Genomic DNA, 20,809 nt, shown 5'->3' with positions numbered 1-20,809 from the left:
TTATTTCTGCAGCTTACTACCGTGGAGCCATGGGCATTTTGCTAGTGTACGATGTCACAGACGAGTCATCATTTAACAGTAATTCTTCTCTACCTTAAACCAAAGGTTAAAGATCTGAAGATGCTGGTTGCTCTTTTAAGTTCATAGTAGGACTACAGTCGGTTCAGAAATTTGCCATTGAAGATAGTTGTACTAGAGTAGCTTTTCTCGTTCTTTATTGCGTAAAGGAACATCTTCTTTTCTTCATGACATTATCTATGTTCTTATTAACATCTTAGTTGCTTGTCAAGACATGATTTTCTTTTCCTTTTTCCTTTTCTTATTTATTTTTTAATTTATTCAGACATTAGAAATTGGATCCGTAACATTGAACAACATGCTTCTGACAATGTCAACAAGATACTGGTGGGTAACAAGGCTGATATGGATGAGAGCAAAAGGGTATGTATTTTTTCTACGTTTTTTGCAACTTCAACTTGTATGTTTTCAAATCCACTTCCTCCAGAAATCTATGATTGTTCAAATCTCAGTGAATTGGTAATTAAAACTCGAACTTTTGTTTAGGCCGTTCCTACATCCAAAGGTCAAGCTCTCGCAGATGAGTATGGCATCAAGTTTTTTGAGACTGTAAGTAAAATATTTAGCAGCTCTCGAACGTATTTCCTGGGTAGTTAGTTTAGATCATATATCTTGAAGATGTTGTGTATTTCAGAGTGCAAAGACAAATTTGAATGTGGAAGAAGTTTTCTTCTCCATAGCTAAGGATATTAAACAAAGGCTATCTGACAGCGATTCTAAGGCTGAGGTATAAAATTTTGTGTTATTTTAGCCATAAATTCTTTCTTTGTACATCCCCTCTCTTACCTGGTGGGATTTTGCAGCCTCAAACAATCAAGATAAACCAAGCAGATAATGGAGCAGGGGCTTCCCAAACTGCTCAGAAGTCGGCTTGCTGTGGATCTTAAGACTGCTACACCAAAGGTGGTTTACTTGCAAGGCAATACAATTAGGTTACTCGCATTTCTTAATCAAACTTTTTNACTGCTAATAGTAGAACTCAATTTGGGAGTTCATAGTCAATCCGTATCAGGAAATTAATTATATGGTTCATCTACCACATATCTCATTTCAAACTGAAAAAGAAGTTTCATATTTTCAATATAACTGCTTTCCGTAGTTGAGTTTACTAGTGTTTCCATAGCTTATCTTCTTTAATTAGTTCTGAAAGTTGCAAGCTGAGTCTACTCCTCTACCCATTTTTCAGAATCAATTCTTTTTCTGTGATAGGAAATTACACATTTATGGACGATGACCTGAACATTCAGTTAGTTAGAAATTGAACATACCCGTATGAAGAAATAAGAACACTATAAAATATAAACATGTAAGAGTGAATTAGTGATGCAGTCACAATATCCTTTCCATTTCCTATCTTTTCTTGCTTGATTATAGACTCTACCGTCCACCTTCAACCCATATTAACATTGAAATCCACAGTCCTATATCTACAAACATCTCGAAAAACTGTGTAAAAAATTTGAGCTTGACGCCCACATCTTGCTTGATTTGATTCCTTTTCCTTCAACAAAATAAAAGAATCACCAGACCGAAATGTATGGTATGCGCTTCACGCTCAAGCACTTGAGCTTCCACCACCTACTGTTTGCTTAATCGATGGGAAACAGCCAGGCAGCTTGAGCTTGCAGCTTCAATTCTCAGCTGTTGGAAACCATGAAATCATATATACATTGGATACATTCCTAAAGTGGAGTCATGAGAGTACTAGTTACAGTTATTGAAAGGTTTAGGGAGGGTTTTGGGAGGCATCAATGGTCTCTGAACTGAGAAAGAGCTCCTCAGCTTGGACTTTGGCTGCACATAAAGATGACAAAGCAGCTTCGAATGACGGTTTCGTTGCAGCAGTGATGGTTGAGTTGGTATTTGAGAGATTCTCGTTTGCTAAGTCGACTTGGACTGAAAAGAGGGAGTAAACAGGTCTGTGATCTGAGAATCTGCACTCCCCTCTTGTATACCACATCTGCTTCATTCCTACCCCTCTCCACAAGATTCGATCACACCTACCAAATTTCAATAGAAAGAATCTGATCAGAAACATAAGTTTTATTTTTGCAGATCTTGCAGCATTGCCAAACTTACCAAGCTGGAGTTCGCCGTTTCTCTCTGGATGGCTTCGAGTTGGACGACAATGCAACATAATGGTCAGAATTGGTAATATATTTGTAAGTTGGAGCAAACTGTATTCGTCCTTCTTCCCACCCTTCGAACACTCGACCAGCCTTTTGCTCTAACTTTAGCTGCCAATAGATTGAATAGACCAAAACCGATTTGAACGAGATTTTAAGGTTTCGTTCTAGGAGACGAACAAACTCTAGTTGATTTGAAGTTTTTGTTCATTGAACTCACCTGATCTTTCTCTAGAAGTGCCTGCCAATCCTTCTTCCTAAGAAGCTCGTATGTTTCCCCACAGCCAGTCGAAAGGCGATAATTCAGATCCCCGAGCCAGATGACCTTGCTGCATATAATTTTATGTTAGGATCACAACCTTCACAAATGGTTTGATTCGGTCGGGTAATTAATAAGAAAGGAAAATGGGATTTACTCATGATCCAATATGGTCTCAGGAGGGGGTAGCTGTGCTCCAGTAGTAGCTCTACAAGAATGTGAAAACCTAGTTTTCTTCAAAATTTCACTCACATCTGAGTTTCTTTTTACTTCATCACCTTCCTTCTCCCCTGAAGTCAAATGTGTGCAGACAAAGCAAAAGGTTGTTTGGTGCAGTGTTATACTGATTGACACAGATCCCTGTTAATACACCACAAAACGTCATTCGGGTTTGACTCGAATTCAATGACTCTAGTATCTTTAATACAATAGTGGCTCACCTTGTTGCCAAGGAACCCCATGACACCTCTCCCGACATTGGAGACCTTCAGATTCGAGACGTGTTTGCAAAGATCTGCTCGAATCCATACACACAAGAATATCCCTACCATCTGCTTGCTTGCTACTAGGCAATATCGTTGTTGCATCGAGTTACCCGACAAGCACACCCCAGTTTTGTCACTGCCATTGTTGTCTTCTAAAGCGAGAAAGTCTGAGAAACTTTGCCTCGGCGTCTGTACTGCTTGGCGCTGGTTGGTGTTCAGGGCTTCCTGGATAAGGGCTAGCCATTGGGCAGCAGGGCCACTGTCCTCCGCCCCAAGCACATTGCCTGCATTTAGAGGGACGATTTCTTGGAACCTATTAAGAAAAATAATACAAGTAATCAATTAAGAGGTACCCTTTAACATATATATTAACAAATTTAATTAAATTACTGATGATCAATGCATCAATTACTGATGTCCACTAGGGATGTTTCTACACTCTTATAAAAAAATATATTTTATTTCTTTCTCCAACTGATATTAGATTTCACAATCCACCTTCTTGGGGGATCAGCGTCCTCGCCGGCACAATACACGGTGTCTGAGGTGTCTGACTCTGATACAATTTGTAACAGCTCAAGTTCATTACTAGCAGATATGGTTTATTTTTGCCTATTACGTATCACATCCAGTTTCCTCTCTAACCAATATAGGATCTCAAACATCTACTTTTTTCTTTAAACTTTTTAAATGTTCGAATTTCCACTCCACAATCTATACATACTCTTGACCGGTAGATAAATAGTATATGTATTTGGTTGCATACAAATATGCTAGAATCTTCTTACATGGATGGAGAAAAGTTAGAAAATATTTTACAAAAACAAGCAAGAGAGAGAAAGAGAGAGTACCCAAGAACATAAATATCAATTGGGGTTGGAGAGTTGAGCCAATCCCTCATGTCCAAATCTTCCTTTGGTGGCTTTCCTCCCACATTCCATGTCCCTACCAGCATCCTGATTCCCCCAATCAAATAATATTATTATATATCATTTTATTTTACAAAAAAAATAATTAATATTATCCCATATATATTAAAATCATATTTCTTTATTTTAATCGTTATATTTTCAAATAACTATAAACTCTTTATACTTACGATTGAATTAGTATCCATTTGAAGCTAATTATTATCGATTTTTTTTAATAATGATAATAATAATTTTTTTATTCCATAATGGGATCAAATTATAGAATGAATGGTAAGAAGGAATAATTTAGTTCTAGAAAATTCATAATAATCTAATCTTATAAACTAATTTTAAGTATTATTTGAAAATATATTGCCAAAATATTAATTTAATTCAAAAATGAAAATAATTACCTCAAGTTCAGCGTTTGATCTCCAAGTCCCCTTGTCTTCTCCATTGTCCACCTTTCAACTAGAAATGCCCACATCCAATCAAAAATGGACACGTGGAATGCAAAAAATAAATAAAAGAATAGTAATTCTAGTAGCCTATTCTCTGCAGATGTCAGAACTATACTAAATCTTACACCCGCATCATCAACCGTACACGTGGCTAGATCAGAAGTGTAGAAAATTATTACTGTCATAGCACGGTGATTTTCTTAAATTACCTCCCATATCCTCCGGCGCGACGGCGCACCTGTCTTCATCGGAGCAGCTCTTCTTCCTCCCTGTTAAATGAAACATAATCATTGATATTTAGTAATAAATTATAGTTTACCATATATATTATATTTGATATTTTATTATAAGGTAAATATTAGATATTTTCCGCATGAATCTTTCCATTTATTGTTATTTCCATTTATTACTATTTCTATATCCTTCTAATTTATTTGATTATAAATAAGATAACTTTCACACCATTTAGGTGTGGTGGATTAATCAAACATTCACAGATAAATCTAATTAGTAATTATACCATTTTAAAAAATCAATTTTAATTTAATGAAATACGCATTCTTATTTATTTTTAGAAGTGAAAAAATAAAATCGAGTAGAAATAATTATTGTCTTACTCCACAGACACTCGACCCTGTGACAAAATTAGTTTTAGCAAAAAATAATATAAGAATTTCCGTAAATGTAAAAAAAAAAAATTTATCTTTTGAAAAAAAGTTAAAACTCCAAACTTATAGGAGAGGGAAAGTTTGTCCCATCAAAAATATTAGAATTAAAAAATAATAATAATAATAATAATAATTTTTTTACTTTAATAACATCTGAAGGTGTCTAAATTCAAGCTTAATAATAAATTAATTTGTTAATATAAATATAGTTTAGAATCAATTTTAACTGCGATTAAAAAAATTTAAAATTTACCTCGAGTGACGTAATCGGACGGGGAAGGAACCTTGTCGGCCGGAAAATTCAGCCACTTCCTTGCAACAACTCTCGGCCACGATGACTGCGGCGGAGAAACAAGTCGACAAAACAACATAAGCAAGACCCAAAAAACGACATGTCGGAAATCAAATCTCACACGACAAATTCTTACCTTAAAGATTTTCCCTCGTTTGATTCCCATTGGCTCCGCCGCCGACAACCGCCGAGAAACGAACCCACAGCTTTTCTTTTGTATTTTTAAAAATCCGGCCAAAAGTCAGCGACTGAAACGGCGGAGGAGGACAGACAATGATGGCCAAAACATCCAAATCATAACCTTTTCATTTCTTTAATACTAAACTAAGTAATTAATTAAAAAAAAAGGCGTAATTAAGTGGTTGATTAATAATCTAATACCAAGAGGGGGTTCGAAACTGACCTTAATTATTGTTTTAAATTCTTTTAATTAAGCGTTTTCAACGGCTAATATAAAAGACCCAGTTGCACCAAAAATCCAGACAGCCAGCCAGCCAGCCTGCCTCCGGCGAAGAACCAAAAACAGAGCAAATTAAACAACAAAATGAGTGAATTTTCAGCAACCCTTTTCAGATCTTATGAACATCATCAAATCCCAGTTCCCAAAAAGTTAAATTTTCTCATAATTTCAACTCGGGTTTCTTAGAAAACAGGTTAGAAATCACGAATCTACACGATATATCATATCATCTATGATTAAATAACATGTATCTTTTACTTTTAAGTTCATGATCATCTCCGGTATAGATAAATTAGCGAGGGAAAATAGAGGTAAAATTAGGAGAATTGGAGGACTTACAGGGTAAATTCAAGAAGCCATGGTTGTTGAGATGGAGGAGACGGCGGAGGAGACAGCGGAGGAGGAGGAGGAAAGGCGGCGGTTTTGGGGTTATTGTAGTGAAGAGTAGAGAGAATGGGAAGGGGAAAGGGAATTACTGGCATCTCTTTTCGTTTGGCTTCATTTTATACAAGACAGAAAAATACTGTATTTTTATTTATGATTAAATATGTGTTTTTATTAAAATTGCCATTATTTTTTTTTAATTATTTTTAAAATTTTAAGCTAATATTAGTATGGTACAATTTAAAAAATAATAAAGGCACTTTTATCATTATAAACATGTTTTTAAATAATTATAATAATTATAATATTTTAATTAATCGCTATTTTCATTTATTTTCTAGCCAAGATTTTTAAAATAGAACTATAAATTTTAGATTTTGAAATAATTAATTTATAAAATAAGAAATATTTAGGTTTAATTTATTTAATATGGTTATTTTATTAAGGTTAAAAATTAAAGTATTTTTTAGTAATAAAAATTTAAATTTTGTGACAATATAAATTTTTTATTAAATGTATAATTCTTAAAATTTTAATTATTTATTTAAAAACAATTCACATATATTTGAATTAAAAATACATAATTATTTTTTTGAATAATGGTTTTGCATCCCTCAATGATAGTTAATATTTCCCTTTATATTTATTAAATAAAAAAACATTTCCATTTATAATAAAATAATTTAAAATTAAGAGAAATTGATGGCTTTAAATCAAAGTACCATATGCTTTATAATTATGATTTTATCACTTTCCCATCTTTATTCATAACCCAAAAATGTACTTGCTAAACTATGCCTTATTTAATTTGTCACACACACTCATTATTCGTATTAATTTATATTATAATAAATTAAGATTATATTAAATATATATATATATATATATTCCACTTGAAAGGACGAACGACAACTCAATTGATAAAGTTTGATTAGCGTATAAAAATTTCCAATTTAATTATCAGTGTTTAAAAAAATTAAAGATGTTACAATAAGTTTATTAGATTTTTAAAGTTTAAATACAGATTTCAAAGCACGGGTAAACGTTGAGAGTAACTATGACTCTGTTAAGGTGGTCAAATGTTTTGTCGTCTAATTAGTGAATCACATGAACGGATTAACGAGATTTTCACTTTCCTTGTTTCAGCGCTTTCGTTCTTTTGTGGGTAATTTTGTTTAGAAGGTCCGTGATCAAGTTTGGTGGAAAATGGTGGACTGTAACTCTCGAATTCGAGTTGAACCCGAAAACTCAATACCCATAAACAAAAAGCTTATAACTCTCGATTGAAGGTTCGTTATACCTTACTTCTTGCTTCAGATGGTTGCCAATCGTTCATACTTTATAGAGATATGCCTTAGTGTGTACACGAGCGTTCTGGCCATGCTCCCACCCATGCATCATTCTCACTAACACTTGAAGACAGTGAAAAGCTCAAATATTTGTCCGATACATTTTAAAATATAATTTATTTTTTAATTATTATTAATATTATGGACCATTTTATTTAGTCACATAAAATAAATAATAAATAAATAACGAAGATATTTAAAATGGTTTATAGAGTGAATAGATAATATTCCAAGATATTTTAAGTGGATGAGGAACTTTCTACCGAATAAAATAAATTAAAATAAAATAAAAAATCCATCGTAAACTATGATTTTTCAATATTTTTAGTTATTTGCCAAAAAAATTAAAAATTGCTTCAAAGAAGGGAATATTCCCAAAATTTCATAAGAAGCCTCCAAAATAGCAATCTCCAGATTCGTGGCAACAAAATTGCGGTAACACGAATCGAGCGATGTTATCATTAAATAATTATGTTTGGATGGTTATGTAGTTTTGGATTTAGTTATAGTCGGGTTTCTTTCGGCTAACGTTGGATTTGAATCGTGTTTTTAGTACGTTAGTGGTTTATATAACAATCCGGACCCCATTGTATTGAACCTTCGCCGTCAGCTGATAGCTCCAGCCTTGACAAATTGACAACTTTCTATTTGGTTATTTCTCACTAACTAGGATGTTCGAGACACGCTAACACAGTTAACTTTATTTACATATGATTAGACCTAACCTACGATGATGCATTAATATCATAAAATTAACTAGCTTACATTAATAGAGATTAAAATAATAATTATTTATTTCTTTTTTTAATAATAATTTTATATATTCAAAATTATTCTCATTTAAATAGTACTTTTTATTTACTCAGACGTCACAAATATAAATAACAAAATAATAATAGTAAAGTCGGGAATATAAATTTTATTTCACAAAATTTAAATATTAAATCGTATAAAATTTGTAATTTTTTTTGTGTGGCTAAATTAATAAAAAAAATACTTTATTATTATTATTTTTTTAAGGTAAAAGATATTAATATTAATTTTAAAATTTAATTAGTGTTTTTGAAACATAAGAGTAATCGTATTTTATTAATGTTTAAAAAAAATTAAAATGTATTAATAAATTTTTTTAAAATTTAATAGTATTTTTGAAACACTGATAAAAAGTTAAAATTAAGGATTTTTTTTTTTTTTTTTTTGAAGTTAAAAAGATATTATTAAAACTTTTAAAATTTTAAATATTTTTTTAGATAAAATTTAAAATTTATGAATATTTTTTTATATTTTTTTATAAAACAATTATAAATGAAAAAATTAATATTTTCACGCCGAATATTGGCGTTTACACGTGGCCATTTGACTGCCTTTATAGTCAAAGATTTTGGGGAGAAACACGCAAAGATAATTATAAAAATGAATTAAATATATATTTAAATAATTTCACCGTGTGTGCGCTACACCCGATCACGTTTTCCAGTAAATTAAATACAAAAACCTGGAAATTAATTTAAAAAAATATTTATTAGTTGAAGGTTCATTGTTTTTGTTTGGATTGGCCATATTTTGTACGACAGACCAATATCAGAGCGACAAGTGTCCCACTGGGAAGGGAAATTCCACGTGGACGGTTGTACGAGCTCTTGCAGATTCTGAAGATCTCGGTTGGGATTAGCCTAAGGCAACTAAGTTGGGTAACCTTTCAACTAAAATCTCATTAAATGAAATTTATATGAAATACTTTAAAACTTGATCGATCGAATTTGATTTGAATTTCCTTATCTTGATAGGTCTAGGTCTAGCACCCGAGAACGAGGTAAAAAAGAAAGAAAATTAGAAAAGACAGAGTAAGCGGGAAAGGAATTACCGATCTTCAACCTTTGAACCGTGCTTCTCCTGTCGACACATACTGAATCAATTTGTTTTGTTCCATTTTGAAGCATGACCCACATTAGTGTTGCTGCAACGACCAACAACGGCAACAAGTGATGTAGCAGTCCAAACCCACTACTACCAGATATTGTCTATTTTGACCTGTTACGTATCGTCGTTAGCCTCACGGTTTTAAAACGCGTCTAATAATGAGAGGAAGAAATATTTTATACTGATCTCCATCCGATGTGGGATCTCACGATTCACCCTCTTTGGAGGCCCAACATCCTCACCCGATGTCTGATTCTGATACCATTTATAATAATCAACTAGCTCTAATACTATTTGTAACAACCCAAGCCCACTACTAATAGATATTGTCTGCTTTGGCACGTTACGTATTGTCGTCAACCTCACGATTTTAAAACGTGTAGAATAAGGAGAGGAAGGAATGTTTTATTTCTCTCTCCAACCGATATGGGATCTCACAATACCGTGAAACTAACGCGGTACACAATGACCCAAAACAGACAATATCTAGCGATTGACTTGGGTTGTTACAAGTGATGTCACCGAAAAATTATAATAATTAAACCATATTATAAAAATTAAAATAAAGTCGAAACTTGATGTAATCACGTGGGGTGATTAATAGAACTTCACGTTAATTTTCTCACTAGTATATACTATGGAATATATATATATATATATATAGATGTAATTATTATTTCATTAAGGGAGTCATCCCATCATGACCCTTTTTTGCTTTTTATTATTTCAAAAAGACGATAAAGATGTTCATAGAACCGAGAAGAGATAGGAAAGTCTTTCCTATCCTCGTCCCTGTAAAAAAAAAATTACTTACGGGAATCAAGTTATCCCCGAAGAGTTTTTCCCCGTCATATTAAAAAATTATACATATATAAAGTGAGGTGGGGTGAGACGGGGATATAATTTCCATCCTCGACCTCATTTAACTAACGGGAAAAAATCTCTCCAGACCCTGTTTTCCATTTCCCGACCCCATTTTACTAACGGGGAGAAATTGTTCTAATTTCGATTATTTTACTCAATTTAGAGCTCGAATCTTGCGTGCTAAATGAACATATCTAATGATTATGTGTTAGTATCTGTTGACTTTATTCTGGAACGTAATTATTAAATAATATTAAATAATTTAAAGGGAAAGTTAAAGTTGAATTAATCATTGCTCCATGATGGAACGATATAAGGATAAATTAATCATTTAAAATTTGGAAGATTAGTGGTTGGGGAAGAAGGACTAATGATTTAAAATGTGTTATCATGACTTCATATCACTACCCTTATCTTTATTTTATTACAATAATAATTTATTTTTAAAACTTTTGAAAATAAAAAAGTATTATTAAAATACAATTTTAACGTTTTTTCACATAAAAAAAAATCAATAATATAAATAAAACAAAAACCATAAATTAAAAGTTTTTTTTTTTTTTTTTAATAATTTAATACAATTTTTTTACATGTGAATCTGAGAGATTTTCAACAAAAGAAACGCTAACCTCGAAATGGGCAGAGTTTCAAAATTTTGGGAGCTTAGGGAGATGAACTTGTCGTTAATCACGTTGCAATTAACATTAATTAATCATTTTCAAGTCGATTTTAAATCCTTGACTATGTGTTTTTGTTTCTTTCTTTGGATTTTTGTAATGTCTTTTCCAAGACAACGACATTCAATTGGCTTAATCTTTCTTGTTTAACAACTTCAACTACCAACATTAATTTAATTCATAAATTTAAGTTTGAAATTAAATTGTCTTTCTTCGCCAAAAGTTTATACATAGGTTAGAGTCTGTCAATCTGGAAATAGGATATTTTTTTAAGGAGCTTACACAAATTAGGTTGAGTTGAGAAAATCTTTTAGATCAATTTGAAATTTCAGATTGATTGAGTTGGTGAACACAACCATCTAAATAGAGTTCATAACCCAACCCAACTCTCTATTTTCAGGTTCTACAAAACTCAAAATATCAAATATTCACAAGTGATGACACGTCACTAACATCAGCTACGAAAGGTAAAATATTCTTAATTTTTCTTATAATCTTAAATGTATGGTAGAATTGTAACTCTATTATAAGTTGACCTGACTCGAATTTTTTGTTTTTAAAAAAATTTAAGTTCAATCCAACCCAACTTTTATGGTTTCAGTTGGGTAGTACAAATTAGTTGGATTCTCGAATCATATGAACACTCTTGTATTTTTTCATAAATATAAAGATATATATATATATATATCGGTTTTATATTAAAATATTTTTTTATTTTTAAAACTTAATTAAGAATTTAAATATAAAAAATATATTTCGATTAGTTAATATATATTTCTTAATTGAAAAAGAATATAGAAATTTAGAAATATCGAAGGGTAATTTAGTCTTTTTACTTATAATGGGCTGTAGGCCCACATTTTGGATAAAAAATATCAGTGGGCTTTCCTTTTTCGTGAGCGCCACCAGAAAGGGCACCCATTTTCATGTTCCCGCCTCCGTGAAAACTAAACTTTTTCGAAGAGGATGGGCCCACTTGTTCCTAACCATAGTTAGGGAAATAAACCGCTATTGCTGGTTAAGTTAGGATGCTCATCAATCTGGGTTAATCCCGAACTGGTCCGAACTTCTGTTCGAGATCTGTTCCACGATTAGGGTTACGAAGGTTGAATTTTCGTCATCTTCTATACTTCATTCCCTCAGATTTGCTTCGAATTGATCTTCGGATTTCAGGTTTGTGTTGTTGTGATCTACGATTTCTCTTGGAATTCTCTGTTACGAGAGAAGAAGAGAAAATTGGGGAAAAACCAGGCAAAATGGAAACGCAAAGGATGATTGAATTTCCGCACAAAAATATGGATAAACGCCCGAAGAAGAGGCAGAGATTAGCTTGGGATATGCCTCCTCCTGTTCCTCCTCCGAAGGTACTGGTTGTTACTCTTTCGTGCATGTTGGGATTTATGAGTTTTATTTTGTATTTTTAAATCTAATTCTTCGTTTTGAGGACCTGGTTATCGTTATAATTCATTTACCATGTTATACAATAACTTGTGCTTGTGGAATGGAGATTGAAAATTTCAAATCGTGGAAATTGAATCGGCTCTTTATGGCTTTTCAACGTATGATGAGATCTAGGGACCAAAGCGTTTGTACTTCGATGATTCTGCACTTATGTTTAACTTTGAGTTTTGACTTGTTATGAATTCAGGTTGTTCCACCACCATACTGCGGGCAGGAATTTGGGAACGGGCAATTTTCCAATTATGGATATCCGACTATGTATTGCAGGGGGGCACCGCGCCTTGGATCTCCTCCATGGAGGCCTGATGACAAAGATGGACACTATGTATTCTCCATTGGAGAATGTTTAACTCCTCGTTGTAAGTATCTCCCAGTTCTCTTACTGTAGCATATGAACTTGTTTTTCGTTTTCTCATGATATGGTCATTGTCATCCCTTGGTGCATTTTTGACACTTTGTGAGAGGGATCAGATTAATTGTAAATTTTTTGGAATTTGTTTCTAATTTGGAAGTTATCTGATTAACTGTTGCATCTTGGACGTAGTAATAGATGGTAGAAACGTTGATTCTTTATTTCCCACCGCGTATTTCTTGATACTTGTGCCTATTATTGTTATACCTCTGGCATTAGCTGATATCCCTGTTTATGCCTTCTGCAGACAGAATTCTGAGCAAAATGGGTGAAGGTTAGTATAGCAGCTTCAGGAACCTAGTTTTATCTTCTTCTCTATGTATCTATATTCATCTCTGTTGCTCTCTCTTGGTGTATTTTATGGGTTTATTTGTTTATTTGTCTTTTCTCTTTACAAAATTCAATAAAATTTTCCCCATCTCTATAGGAACATTTGGACAAGTCTTAGAATGCTTGGATAGTGAGAAAAAAGAGGTTGTGGCTATTAAAATTGTTCGTTCTATAAGCAAATATCGGGAAGCTGCCATGATTGAAATTGATGTCCTACAAAGGCTGGCCAGGCATGATATTGGAGGCACTCGGTAAGATTTGTTCAATCTTACTTCACTCTTTTGTTGGAGAAGTTCAAAGTAAATACTAGTATAAGTGGTTTCATTCCTTGCAGTTGTGTGCAAATTCGGAATTGGTTTGACTATCGTAATCATATATGTATTGTAAGTATTTGTTAATATCTCCTGATTTGATTAATTTGGAGGGGCAATACTAGTTTCTCCATGCCTGAATATTGTGTGAGTTAAAAGGAAACTTGCAGATGAATTTAAATGGTTTCGGCAGGTATTTGAGAAGCTTGGACCAAGCTTATACGATTTTCTTCGCAAAAACAGCTACCGTTCATTTCCCATTGATCTTGTTCGGGAGTTTGCCAGACAACTTCTGGAGTCTGTAGCATGTGTGTGAATAATTCTTGCAATTTTTGTTATTTACTTGATGCTTGAATAAATGCAACATGGATCCTAGAATATCTTATTGAAATATATGATGCCTACTGAAATTCAAGTTTGTTTGCTGGTGCATGAAATATTAGACATATAACAGATATCTGTCTTATTAACCTTTTCAATGATTATATGTAGTTATGCACGAGCTACGGCTGATTCACACTGATTTGAAGCCAGAGAATATTCTTCTTGTTTCCTCAGAGTTCATTAGAGTGCCAGACCATAAGGTATACTGATTGCTTCCAACACCTTTGCGGTCATGTGTGGGAAGGGAACATTTTTGGATGTTTGATATATGTTGCTCTTTTTATAAACTAACCCCCTTCCTGCATTCTAGTTCTTATCACGTTCAGCAAAAGACGGGTCCTATTTCAAGAATCTTCCAAAGTCAGCTGCGATCAAGCTCATTGATTTTGGAAGTACCACTACTGAACATCAAGATCACAGCTATATTGTTTCCACACGTCATTATAGGGCACCTGAAGTTATCCTGGGTACATATTTCCAGTTGCAGTATCATTGTTTTACCAGTTGCTATGCCTCGCTCCCTTGAATTACACACTGTTGTATTGCCTGCAGGTCTAGGATGGAACTATCCTTGTGACCTATGGAGCGTGGGATGCATACTTGTTGAACTTTGTTCTGTAAGCACTATCATTTGGACTATAGGTTAAACCATTTATTGCTTTCATTAGATTTCTAGATTTCATTTTTCCTCGATCAAAATTGAACTTTGTTTAAAAATATTTGGAATTGGGAATTTCCTTTTTATTGCTCTTCTGTCTTGGCTGCTTTTTGGGGAAAGAATCCTTGTAAATATTGTAGATCACGGTGAGAGATTTTATACGACTTATTGCTCATTACAGCTTCATGGGGAGTTATGTTGGTAATTGGCCACTATGAAAATGTTGATTTAAAAAAAGTTTGGAAAATATGAATTTCCTTTTTTTGTTTTCTTATTAGTCGAGTTATTTTTACAACTAGCTATGTATTATCTTTTGACTTCTGCTTTAATAATTTATCTTTTGCTCGGTAAGCAGGGCGAGGCACTTTTTCAAACACACGAAAACTTGGAGCATCTTGCCATGATGGAGAAGGTTTTGGGCCCCTTACCTCAACATATGGTTCTGCGGGCTGAGTAAGGATTTTGTTCTCCTTTTATTTATTTATTTATTTATTTTCGGGTTTGAGTTAATGACAAAGCTCTAATTATTCGTAATTTGTCATAAATTTTGCAGTCGCCGTGCTGAGAAATACTTTAGGCGGGGCATGCAGCTTGATTGGCCCCAGAGTGTAACATCTCGTGAAAGCATGAGAGCAGTCTGGAAGTTACCTAGGCTTCCGGTAATTATTTCCACTTATTTTCACCTTCCACTTCTTTTATTTACTATTATCATTATTTTTTGAAGTTTCAAGCTTGTAATTCTGTAGTGTTTCTCCTTTGAAATGTTCCATGCAGAACCTTGTAATGCAGCATGTCGATCACTCTGCTGGTGATTTGATTGATCTCCTGCAAGGCCTCTTACGCTATGATCCCACCGAGAGGCTCATGGCAAGGGAAGCACTAAGACATCCTTTCTTCACGAGGGATCTAAGAAGGTGTGGTTACCCTTTGTAGTTCTCATTCGCATTTTAATCAAAGAGTGAGCTCTGCTATCGAGGGAGAAAGAAAAACTTAAAAATGTGATGAATTGTTTCACTAATAAGCTGCTGTTCATCATCTCCTCCTTTTTATTCTTTTGTATTTGTCAAATTCTTGTGTAGCTAAAACCCCTAAAGATGATTCTATCACATTCCTTTTTCTTTCCCCTGTTCCCTTGTCTATTTCATACAATCATCATCTGATCTGTTCCTTATTCCAGTTTGGTTTGTGAAGGTTTTTATGCAAATTTACCTAAGTAATGTACTAATATTCTTTTTGTATTGATATGCATACTGGCTAGTTCATTATTTCCAGGTGCTTGGGCAAGGTCTAACCGTTGGAATGTAGATAGCAAACCGAAAGCTGCCGTTGAATGAAAACTGGAGCTGTGAGCAGCCTTGCCGAAAAGGGCGTGCGTTAGAGAGAACTCGCGTTGCCCCGCCATTTTTGGTTACAGACAGAAATACTATAGGAAAGCCACAGAGGAAGATGGAGGTAACAGAAAATGATTGAGATTATATTGAACATTATATACAAAGTAAACAATCTTTTTGGAGATGGAAGTGGAAAACAAGTGAATTATATGTAGAAAGTGTTCGACCATCTCGTTTTAGGTTATCAAATGCCTTCATTCAATTGAACAACACAATGGCCACTCAATAAGTTTGAATAATGATCATTAGAAGTCATGGTGCATATGCAACTTGAGCTCATTACCGGATGATCTTTGATTAAGAGGTTCGAGATTTAAATCTTCATCTTCATATTCATTAAAATGTATTTTCGGAAATTAAAATAGATTTTCTGAAATGGGAAAAAGAAACCTAAGCTCCTTGAATATGTATATTTTTTATTCTTCTTTAAATTGGGGAGTTTTAATTTTTAAATATATGAAAGCCATTCATTTTTAAATTTTTATTTATTTATATATTTTAAATTTTAGAAGTTTTGAAATGTTCTTTATTATAAAAAAAAATAATAATTAAATTGAAATTCTCATTACAATTTGGTCTCTTTGATGGTTACATAAGGTTTTTGTAAAAACTGATATGAAATTTGATAATAAACATCAAAAGCAATTATTACATAAAATATAAGATTTTGGAATGGAAAATATTTTAAAATTTGGAAGTAAAATAAATTATTAAAGCTCAAAATAGAATTTTGTGAAGCTAAGTATATATTTTGAAAATAGCGCCAAAAATGATGGCGCATTTTGCCTTCTCAGTTAAACGACGTCGTAGAAGGTGTACATACGCAGATTTCTGTACACTCATCGTCGAAGTTCTTCGGTTTCTCCCTTGGTAACGTGATCAGGGTTTTGGATTTCCCCTGTAACATCCCGTTTCTCTTCTCCCGACGCCATGGATTCTCTTGGTAAGCTGCAGCACTGCCACCAGTCCCTTCACCTTCTCGTCAACGGTGTCCCCTGGATTTCAAAACCAATTTCTTATCTTAGCATCAGAACCCCACTGCCGGTACCGTCGTCGTCGTCGTCGTCGTACAAATCGTCATCTGTTAGAGCCTTGAAGCGATCACCGTCGCTATCGTTCGACTCGTTTTGTCAAGCTCCACGACGGCGTGGGCCTTCACTCCCCCAAATTCTAGACCCCATTTCCTCGTCGATCCTCAAAACCACCTGCGTCACTTTTGCCGCCGCCTTGTTTTTTATGCGGTTTTGCGGCAAACCTGCTATTGCAGCCCCAATTCCTCCGCCTACGGTGGAATCTGTGAAGGAATCAACGGATGGTGAAGAAGATAAAGAGAGGGCACTTGAAGAACAACTGGTACACAATCCCAATGATGTTGAAGCTCTTGGATTGCTCATGGAGGTAAGAGTTAAGGCTCGCAAGTTTCCTGAAGCGATTAAAATTTTAGACCGTTTAATTGAACTTGAGCCCGATGACTTAGAATGGCTAGTATTGAAGGCCAACGTTTATATTCATATTGGCGATTCTGAATTGGCGAGAAAGGAATTTGAAAGGATTTTATCGAAGGATCCTTTTCAGGCTGAGGCCTATCATGGGCTTGTAATGTTGACGGAGACATCAGATACTGATTCATTGAAGGCGATTCTGAATAGGGTTGAAAGGGCATTAGAACATTGCAAGAAACTTAAAGGGAAATCGGAGGAAAGGGACTTTAAGCTCTTGATAGCTCAGATTAAAGTCATGGAGGGTAGTTACTCCGAAGCACTGAAAGATTACCAGGAACTAGAGAGGGAGGAGCCGAGGGATTTTAGGCCATATTTGTGTCAGGGAATTCTTTATACTCTGCTTAAGAAGAATGATGAGGCTGAGAAACAATTTGAGATATTTCGAAGGCTTGTTCCGAAGAACCATCCCTATAAAGAATATTTTGATGAAAACACGTTTTCAACCAAGCATTTCGTACAACAAATTGAGAGGGATGCATCGACTTCAAATCACTGACTGTCTTTTTTCATATCTTCAGAGCTTTCTGGTTCTACAATGATGGTTTTGTTGCTTAGTTGCAATCTAGCTCCACTTTTTGTCATATTTGGTTGAAATTAAGGGATGAGGTAAATATGTTTTGTTATTCCCATGTTATGGATCCTATTTTTTTCATTGCTGGGGCTTGGTGCATTGAATTGCATGTGTCTAATCAAAGTACTCTTTGGTTGGTGAACTTCTATTGTTCATCATGGATTTTTGGACAAATTTTTTTAACTTTGAATCATGCCATTATGTGAATTACTTCCTACAATTTGTCCTAAACCTTTTGTAGCTTGTTGGCTTTGTGGGGAACTGAGATAAAAGTCTTGGGGTATTCCATATGTTGCAGGTTTGATCCTTTTCGGTAGAGAGAAGGAAACCAGAAGCAAAATTATTTCCTACAATTTGGCTGACAAAACCCCCCTGTTTTGGACTGAGTTAGAGCATTTTCTGGCTTGTTCAAAAGCAACATTTGGTTGCTTTCTTTCTTTCCCTCTCTCTTTCTCTCAAGGGAGAAACAGGAACTTTGAATTTTTCTCCTAAATCTTAAGTAGTGAACATTTGAATTTACTTTAGCACCCTATCTCCTTCTAATAGGGTGACTGGTGAAGATTGTACATTGCTTTTCTCCTTTCTCTTGAGTCTCTAGATCTTGTTTATAAAATGGTGAAGATGGTACAGTGTCGGAAGGTCAAGAAACTTGGTGACCTAATGACAAGGGAGCCAATGATCAAAGTCTCGGTGAACGGTGGCCCTAACTATAACGGTCTTAAGGTAGCGAAATTCCTTATCGGGTAAGTTCTGACCCGCATGCAAGGTATAACGATCTGGGCACTGTCTCAGAAAGGAGCTCAGTGAAATTGACATGTACTATTTGAACCTCGACAGAAAGACCATGTATGTGAAGATGTAGGCTACTTGCACCTAGACAGAAAGACCCTACGAAACTTGCACTGTTCCTTGAGATTGGCTTTGAATTATCTAACTTGATTATATGATTGAGACATATACTCTTTACCAAGGTATTAAAGATTTGAAAGAGATATTTGTATGTTTTTCTTCTTATATACTCTTTACCAAGGTATTAAAGATTTGAAAGAGATATTTATATGTTTTTCTTCTGGTTTATCTTTTTAGAGTGCGTTCTACCTCGCACATAGAATTTAGAACTCTTAAACTAGTCATGAATAATACCAGATTATTATTGTTGATTAAAGTAGTCTTGATTTGCGTCTATTATTATGCCTAACTTTATTAAATAGTGTCCTTCCATTTGAAAATTGAAGTGGAGCACCATGGCATGCTTTTTAAATGTTTTAGGTCACCCCTTGCTTTCAACTTTTGTGGCTGTATGTCTCTTCCATGCACGACATAGCCCGTAACACCTGGCCTTTTTAATGCTCTGCTTCATTTTCTCCCTTCAAAGGACTTTGCTTCTTTTTCATTTTACTTTTACATTCTGAAGTGAGATACAGTCTTAGGTAGATGTAGATTCTCATGATGTAATTGTGTCTGTATTTTTTGGGTTTAAAAATGAATTTGAGTTTCATTTCTCTGTCACGTCGCATTAATTCATCTGGGCCATGCAATTGCAGAGGGTAAAGAACAAGTGGAGGCTTGGAGACCAAGAACTCCCCACAAGATACGACACAAAGGTTGGTCTATACATCTTCTTGGTTTCATGTGCCTCTTGATTGCTTAATAAGGACATGTCCATCATGATCTTTTTACCTGTAACTATCATCATTTCAGGTACCATTTAGTTTTTAGTTTATAACCTTTAGAGTTTTGATTTCAGAAGATGAAGCGAATCTCTTGTTTCCATATTTACTTTTCTTACCCATCTTAAATCAAGTTTTAAATAACTCGTTTTCGAAAACTTATTTGGTTGAAGTTTGATTAAGAATTCAAACGTTTTATAAGATGAGAAATTATTAGAATCAAATAAACTTTTCATAAACAAAAAAAAAAACTAAATAAGTGAGATTACTTGTAGATTACATTTTATTTTATTTTATTATTGTTAACACTGAGAAATGATCTTTTGTTCTTTATTTTTTTGAACAAAAATCTTCAATGATTTAGTACAAAGTTCTCTTATAAAGTAGAATGGATGCAGTAAACGTTTTTTCTTTTAAAAAATTGAAGTGGGTCTTTCCACTTTTTTAACTTTTAGTTCATAATACATATCGTTACCTTTCTTGTTCGTAAATTATTTTGTTTTGTTTTATTGAAATACAAATTTTTACTAATCTAAGTTGGATTAACTAGTTTAAGTATATATTCTCGATCGAAAATGAGGAATGTTTGCTAATCTAAATTGTGGATTAACTAGTTAAAGTGCATATTTCTGGATTAAATAATGAAATGGTTGAATGAGTATGTATTTGATTATTGTATGATATGGTAAGATTTGTAGTGATAATGACCAATAAACTCAAACTGTTGTTCTTATATGGTACTTCTTGTTTTCTTGCGCCCTGTTTCCCTCTGTTCTTGTCTGTTCTCTCTCTCTCTCTCTAGGAGCAGTGCATGAATTGGAAGGAAACAAAAGAAGCTTCAGTTGTCATATGTCCTATCACTCTGTCCATGTTTCATGCACCACTGCATGCTTACCCATCCTTTTTATTTCCCAATAAAATATTTGTACCAAGTACTTTCATGACATGCATTATACTATACTTTTTTTTCATTTTCATTTATATTCTCATTAATCATTTGAGTATTGGTATACCCAAAAAAAAGTCTACTATAATACTTTTATAATAGTTAGAGATGTCCATTTTACTCGTGAAATCAGGCTTCACAGGTAACGGAGAGGGGATTTCCCATTTAGATGGAGAACGAAGGAGGGAGTGGAGAACATTTTTTTCCCTATTAGATAAATGAGGTCGAGGACGGAAAAT

At 33.9% G+C, this 20,809-nt stretch overlaps 4 protein-coding genes across 9 annotated transcripts in view; 3 read left to right on the top strand and 1 right to left on the bottom strand.

The window, feature by feature from the left end:
• LOC111800392 overlaps positions 1-20,809 on the top strand; it is a 28,167-nt gene that overhangs the window by 1,481 nt on the left and 5,877 nt on the right. Inside the window, exons 4-8 of the transcript XR_002815984.1 lie at positions 13-78; positions 344-441; positions 565-627; positions 713-805; positions 882-1,026. The gene's annotated coding sequence lies outside the window, so the exon portion shown is untranslated. The remainder of the gene's footprint in view (positions 1-12; positions 79-343; positions 442-564; positions 628-712; positions 806-881; positions 1,027-20,809) is intronic.
• On the bottom strand, positions 1,352-6,216 carry LOC111800393 (type I inositol polyphosphate 5-phosphatase 8-like). Of its 2 annotated transcripts, XM_023684064.1 has the most exons (12): positions 6,080-6,209; positions 5,684-5,779; positions 5,417-5,528; positions 5,242-5,326; positions 4,530-4,589; positions 4,273-4,330; positions 3,800-3,904; positions 2,904-3,261; positions 2,621-2,823; positions 2,425-2,533; positions 2,158-2,315; positions 1,352-2,078 (listed from the first exon to the last, which is right to left on the bottom strand). In XM_023684064.1, exons 3-12 carry the CDS (start codon positions 5,444-5,446, stop codon positions 1,805-1,807), a joined length of 1,440 nt encoding a protein of 479 aa, XP_023539832.1. In that variant the 5' UTR covers positions 5,447-5,528; positions 5,684-5,779; positions 6,080-6,209; the 3' UTR covers positions 1,352-1,804. The 2 variants fall into 2 exon arrangements, with proteins under 2 accessions (XP_023539832.1, XP_023539831.1); XM_023684063.1 differs by lacking the exon at positions 5,684-5,779 and having other exon boundaries at positions 6,080-6,216.
• On the top strand, positions 11,969-16,143 carry LOC111800394 (serine/threonine-protein kinase AFC1). 2 transcript variants are annotated; one of them, XM_023684066.1, is made up of 13 exons: positions 11,969-12,298; positions 12,583-12,754; positions 13,055-13,081; positions 13,235-13,388; positions 13,472-13,520; positions 13,642-13,756; positions 13,941-14,032; positions 14,143-14,299; positions 14,385-14,449; positions 14,846-14,943; positions 15,044-15,149; positions 15,265-15,404; positions 15,763-16,143. In XM_023684066.1, the coding sequence occupies exons 1-13, from the start codon at positions 12,191-12,193 to the stop codon at positions 15,779-15,781; spliced, it is 1,302 nt and encodes a 433-aa protein (XP_023539834.1). In that variant the 5' UTR covers positions 11,969-12,190; the 3' UTR covers positions 15,782-16,143. The 2 variants fall into 2 exon arrangements, with proteins under 2 accessions (XP_023539834.1, XP_023539833.1); XM_023684065.1 differs by having other exon boundaries at positions 15,749-16,143.
• LOC111800395 (protein SLOW GREEN 1, chloroplastic-like) lies at positions 16,659-20,601 on the top strand. Of its 4 annotated transcripts, none has more exons than XM_023684071.1 (3): positions 16,659-17,989; positions 19,499-19,558; positions 20,427-20,601. In XM_023684071.1, the coding sequence occupies exon 1, from the start codon at positions 16,812-16,814 to the stop codon at positions 17,877-17,879; it is 1,068 nt and encodes a 355-aa protein (XP_023539839.1). In that variant the 5' UTR covers positions 16,659-16,811; the 3' UTR covers positions 17,880-17,989; positions 19,499-19,558; positions 20,427-20,601. The 4 variants fall into 4 exon arrangements, with proteins under 4 accessions (XP_023539839.1, XP_023539838.1, XP_023539836.1 ...); XM_023684070.1 differs by having other exon boundaries at positions 18,253-19,558; XM_023684068.1 differs by having other exon boundaries at positions 16,659-18,925.

Source organism: Cucurbita pepo, chromosome LG08 (genome assembly GCF_002806865.2).
Source record: "Cucurbita pepo subsp. pepo cultivar mu-cu-16 chromosome LG08, ASM280686v2, whole genome shotgun sequence".
Classification (NCBI taxonomy): domain Eukaryota; kingdom Viridiplantae; phylum Streptophyta; class Magnoliopsida; order Cucurbitales; family Cucurbitaceae; genus Cucurbita; species Cucurbita pepo.
This window is presented reverse-complemented; position numbering and strand designations above follow the sequence as displayed.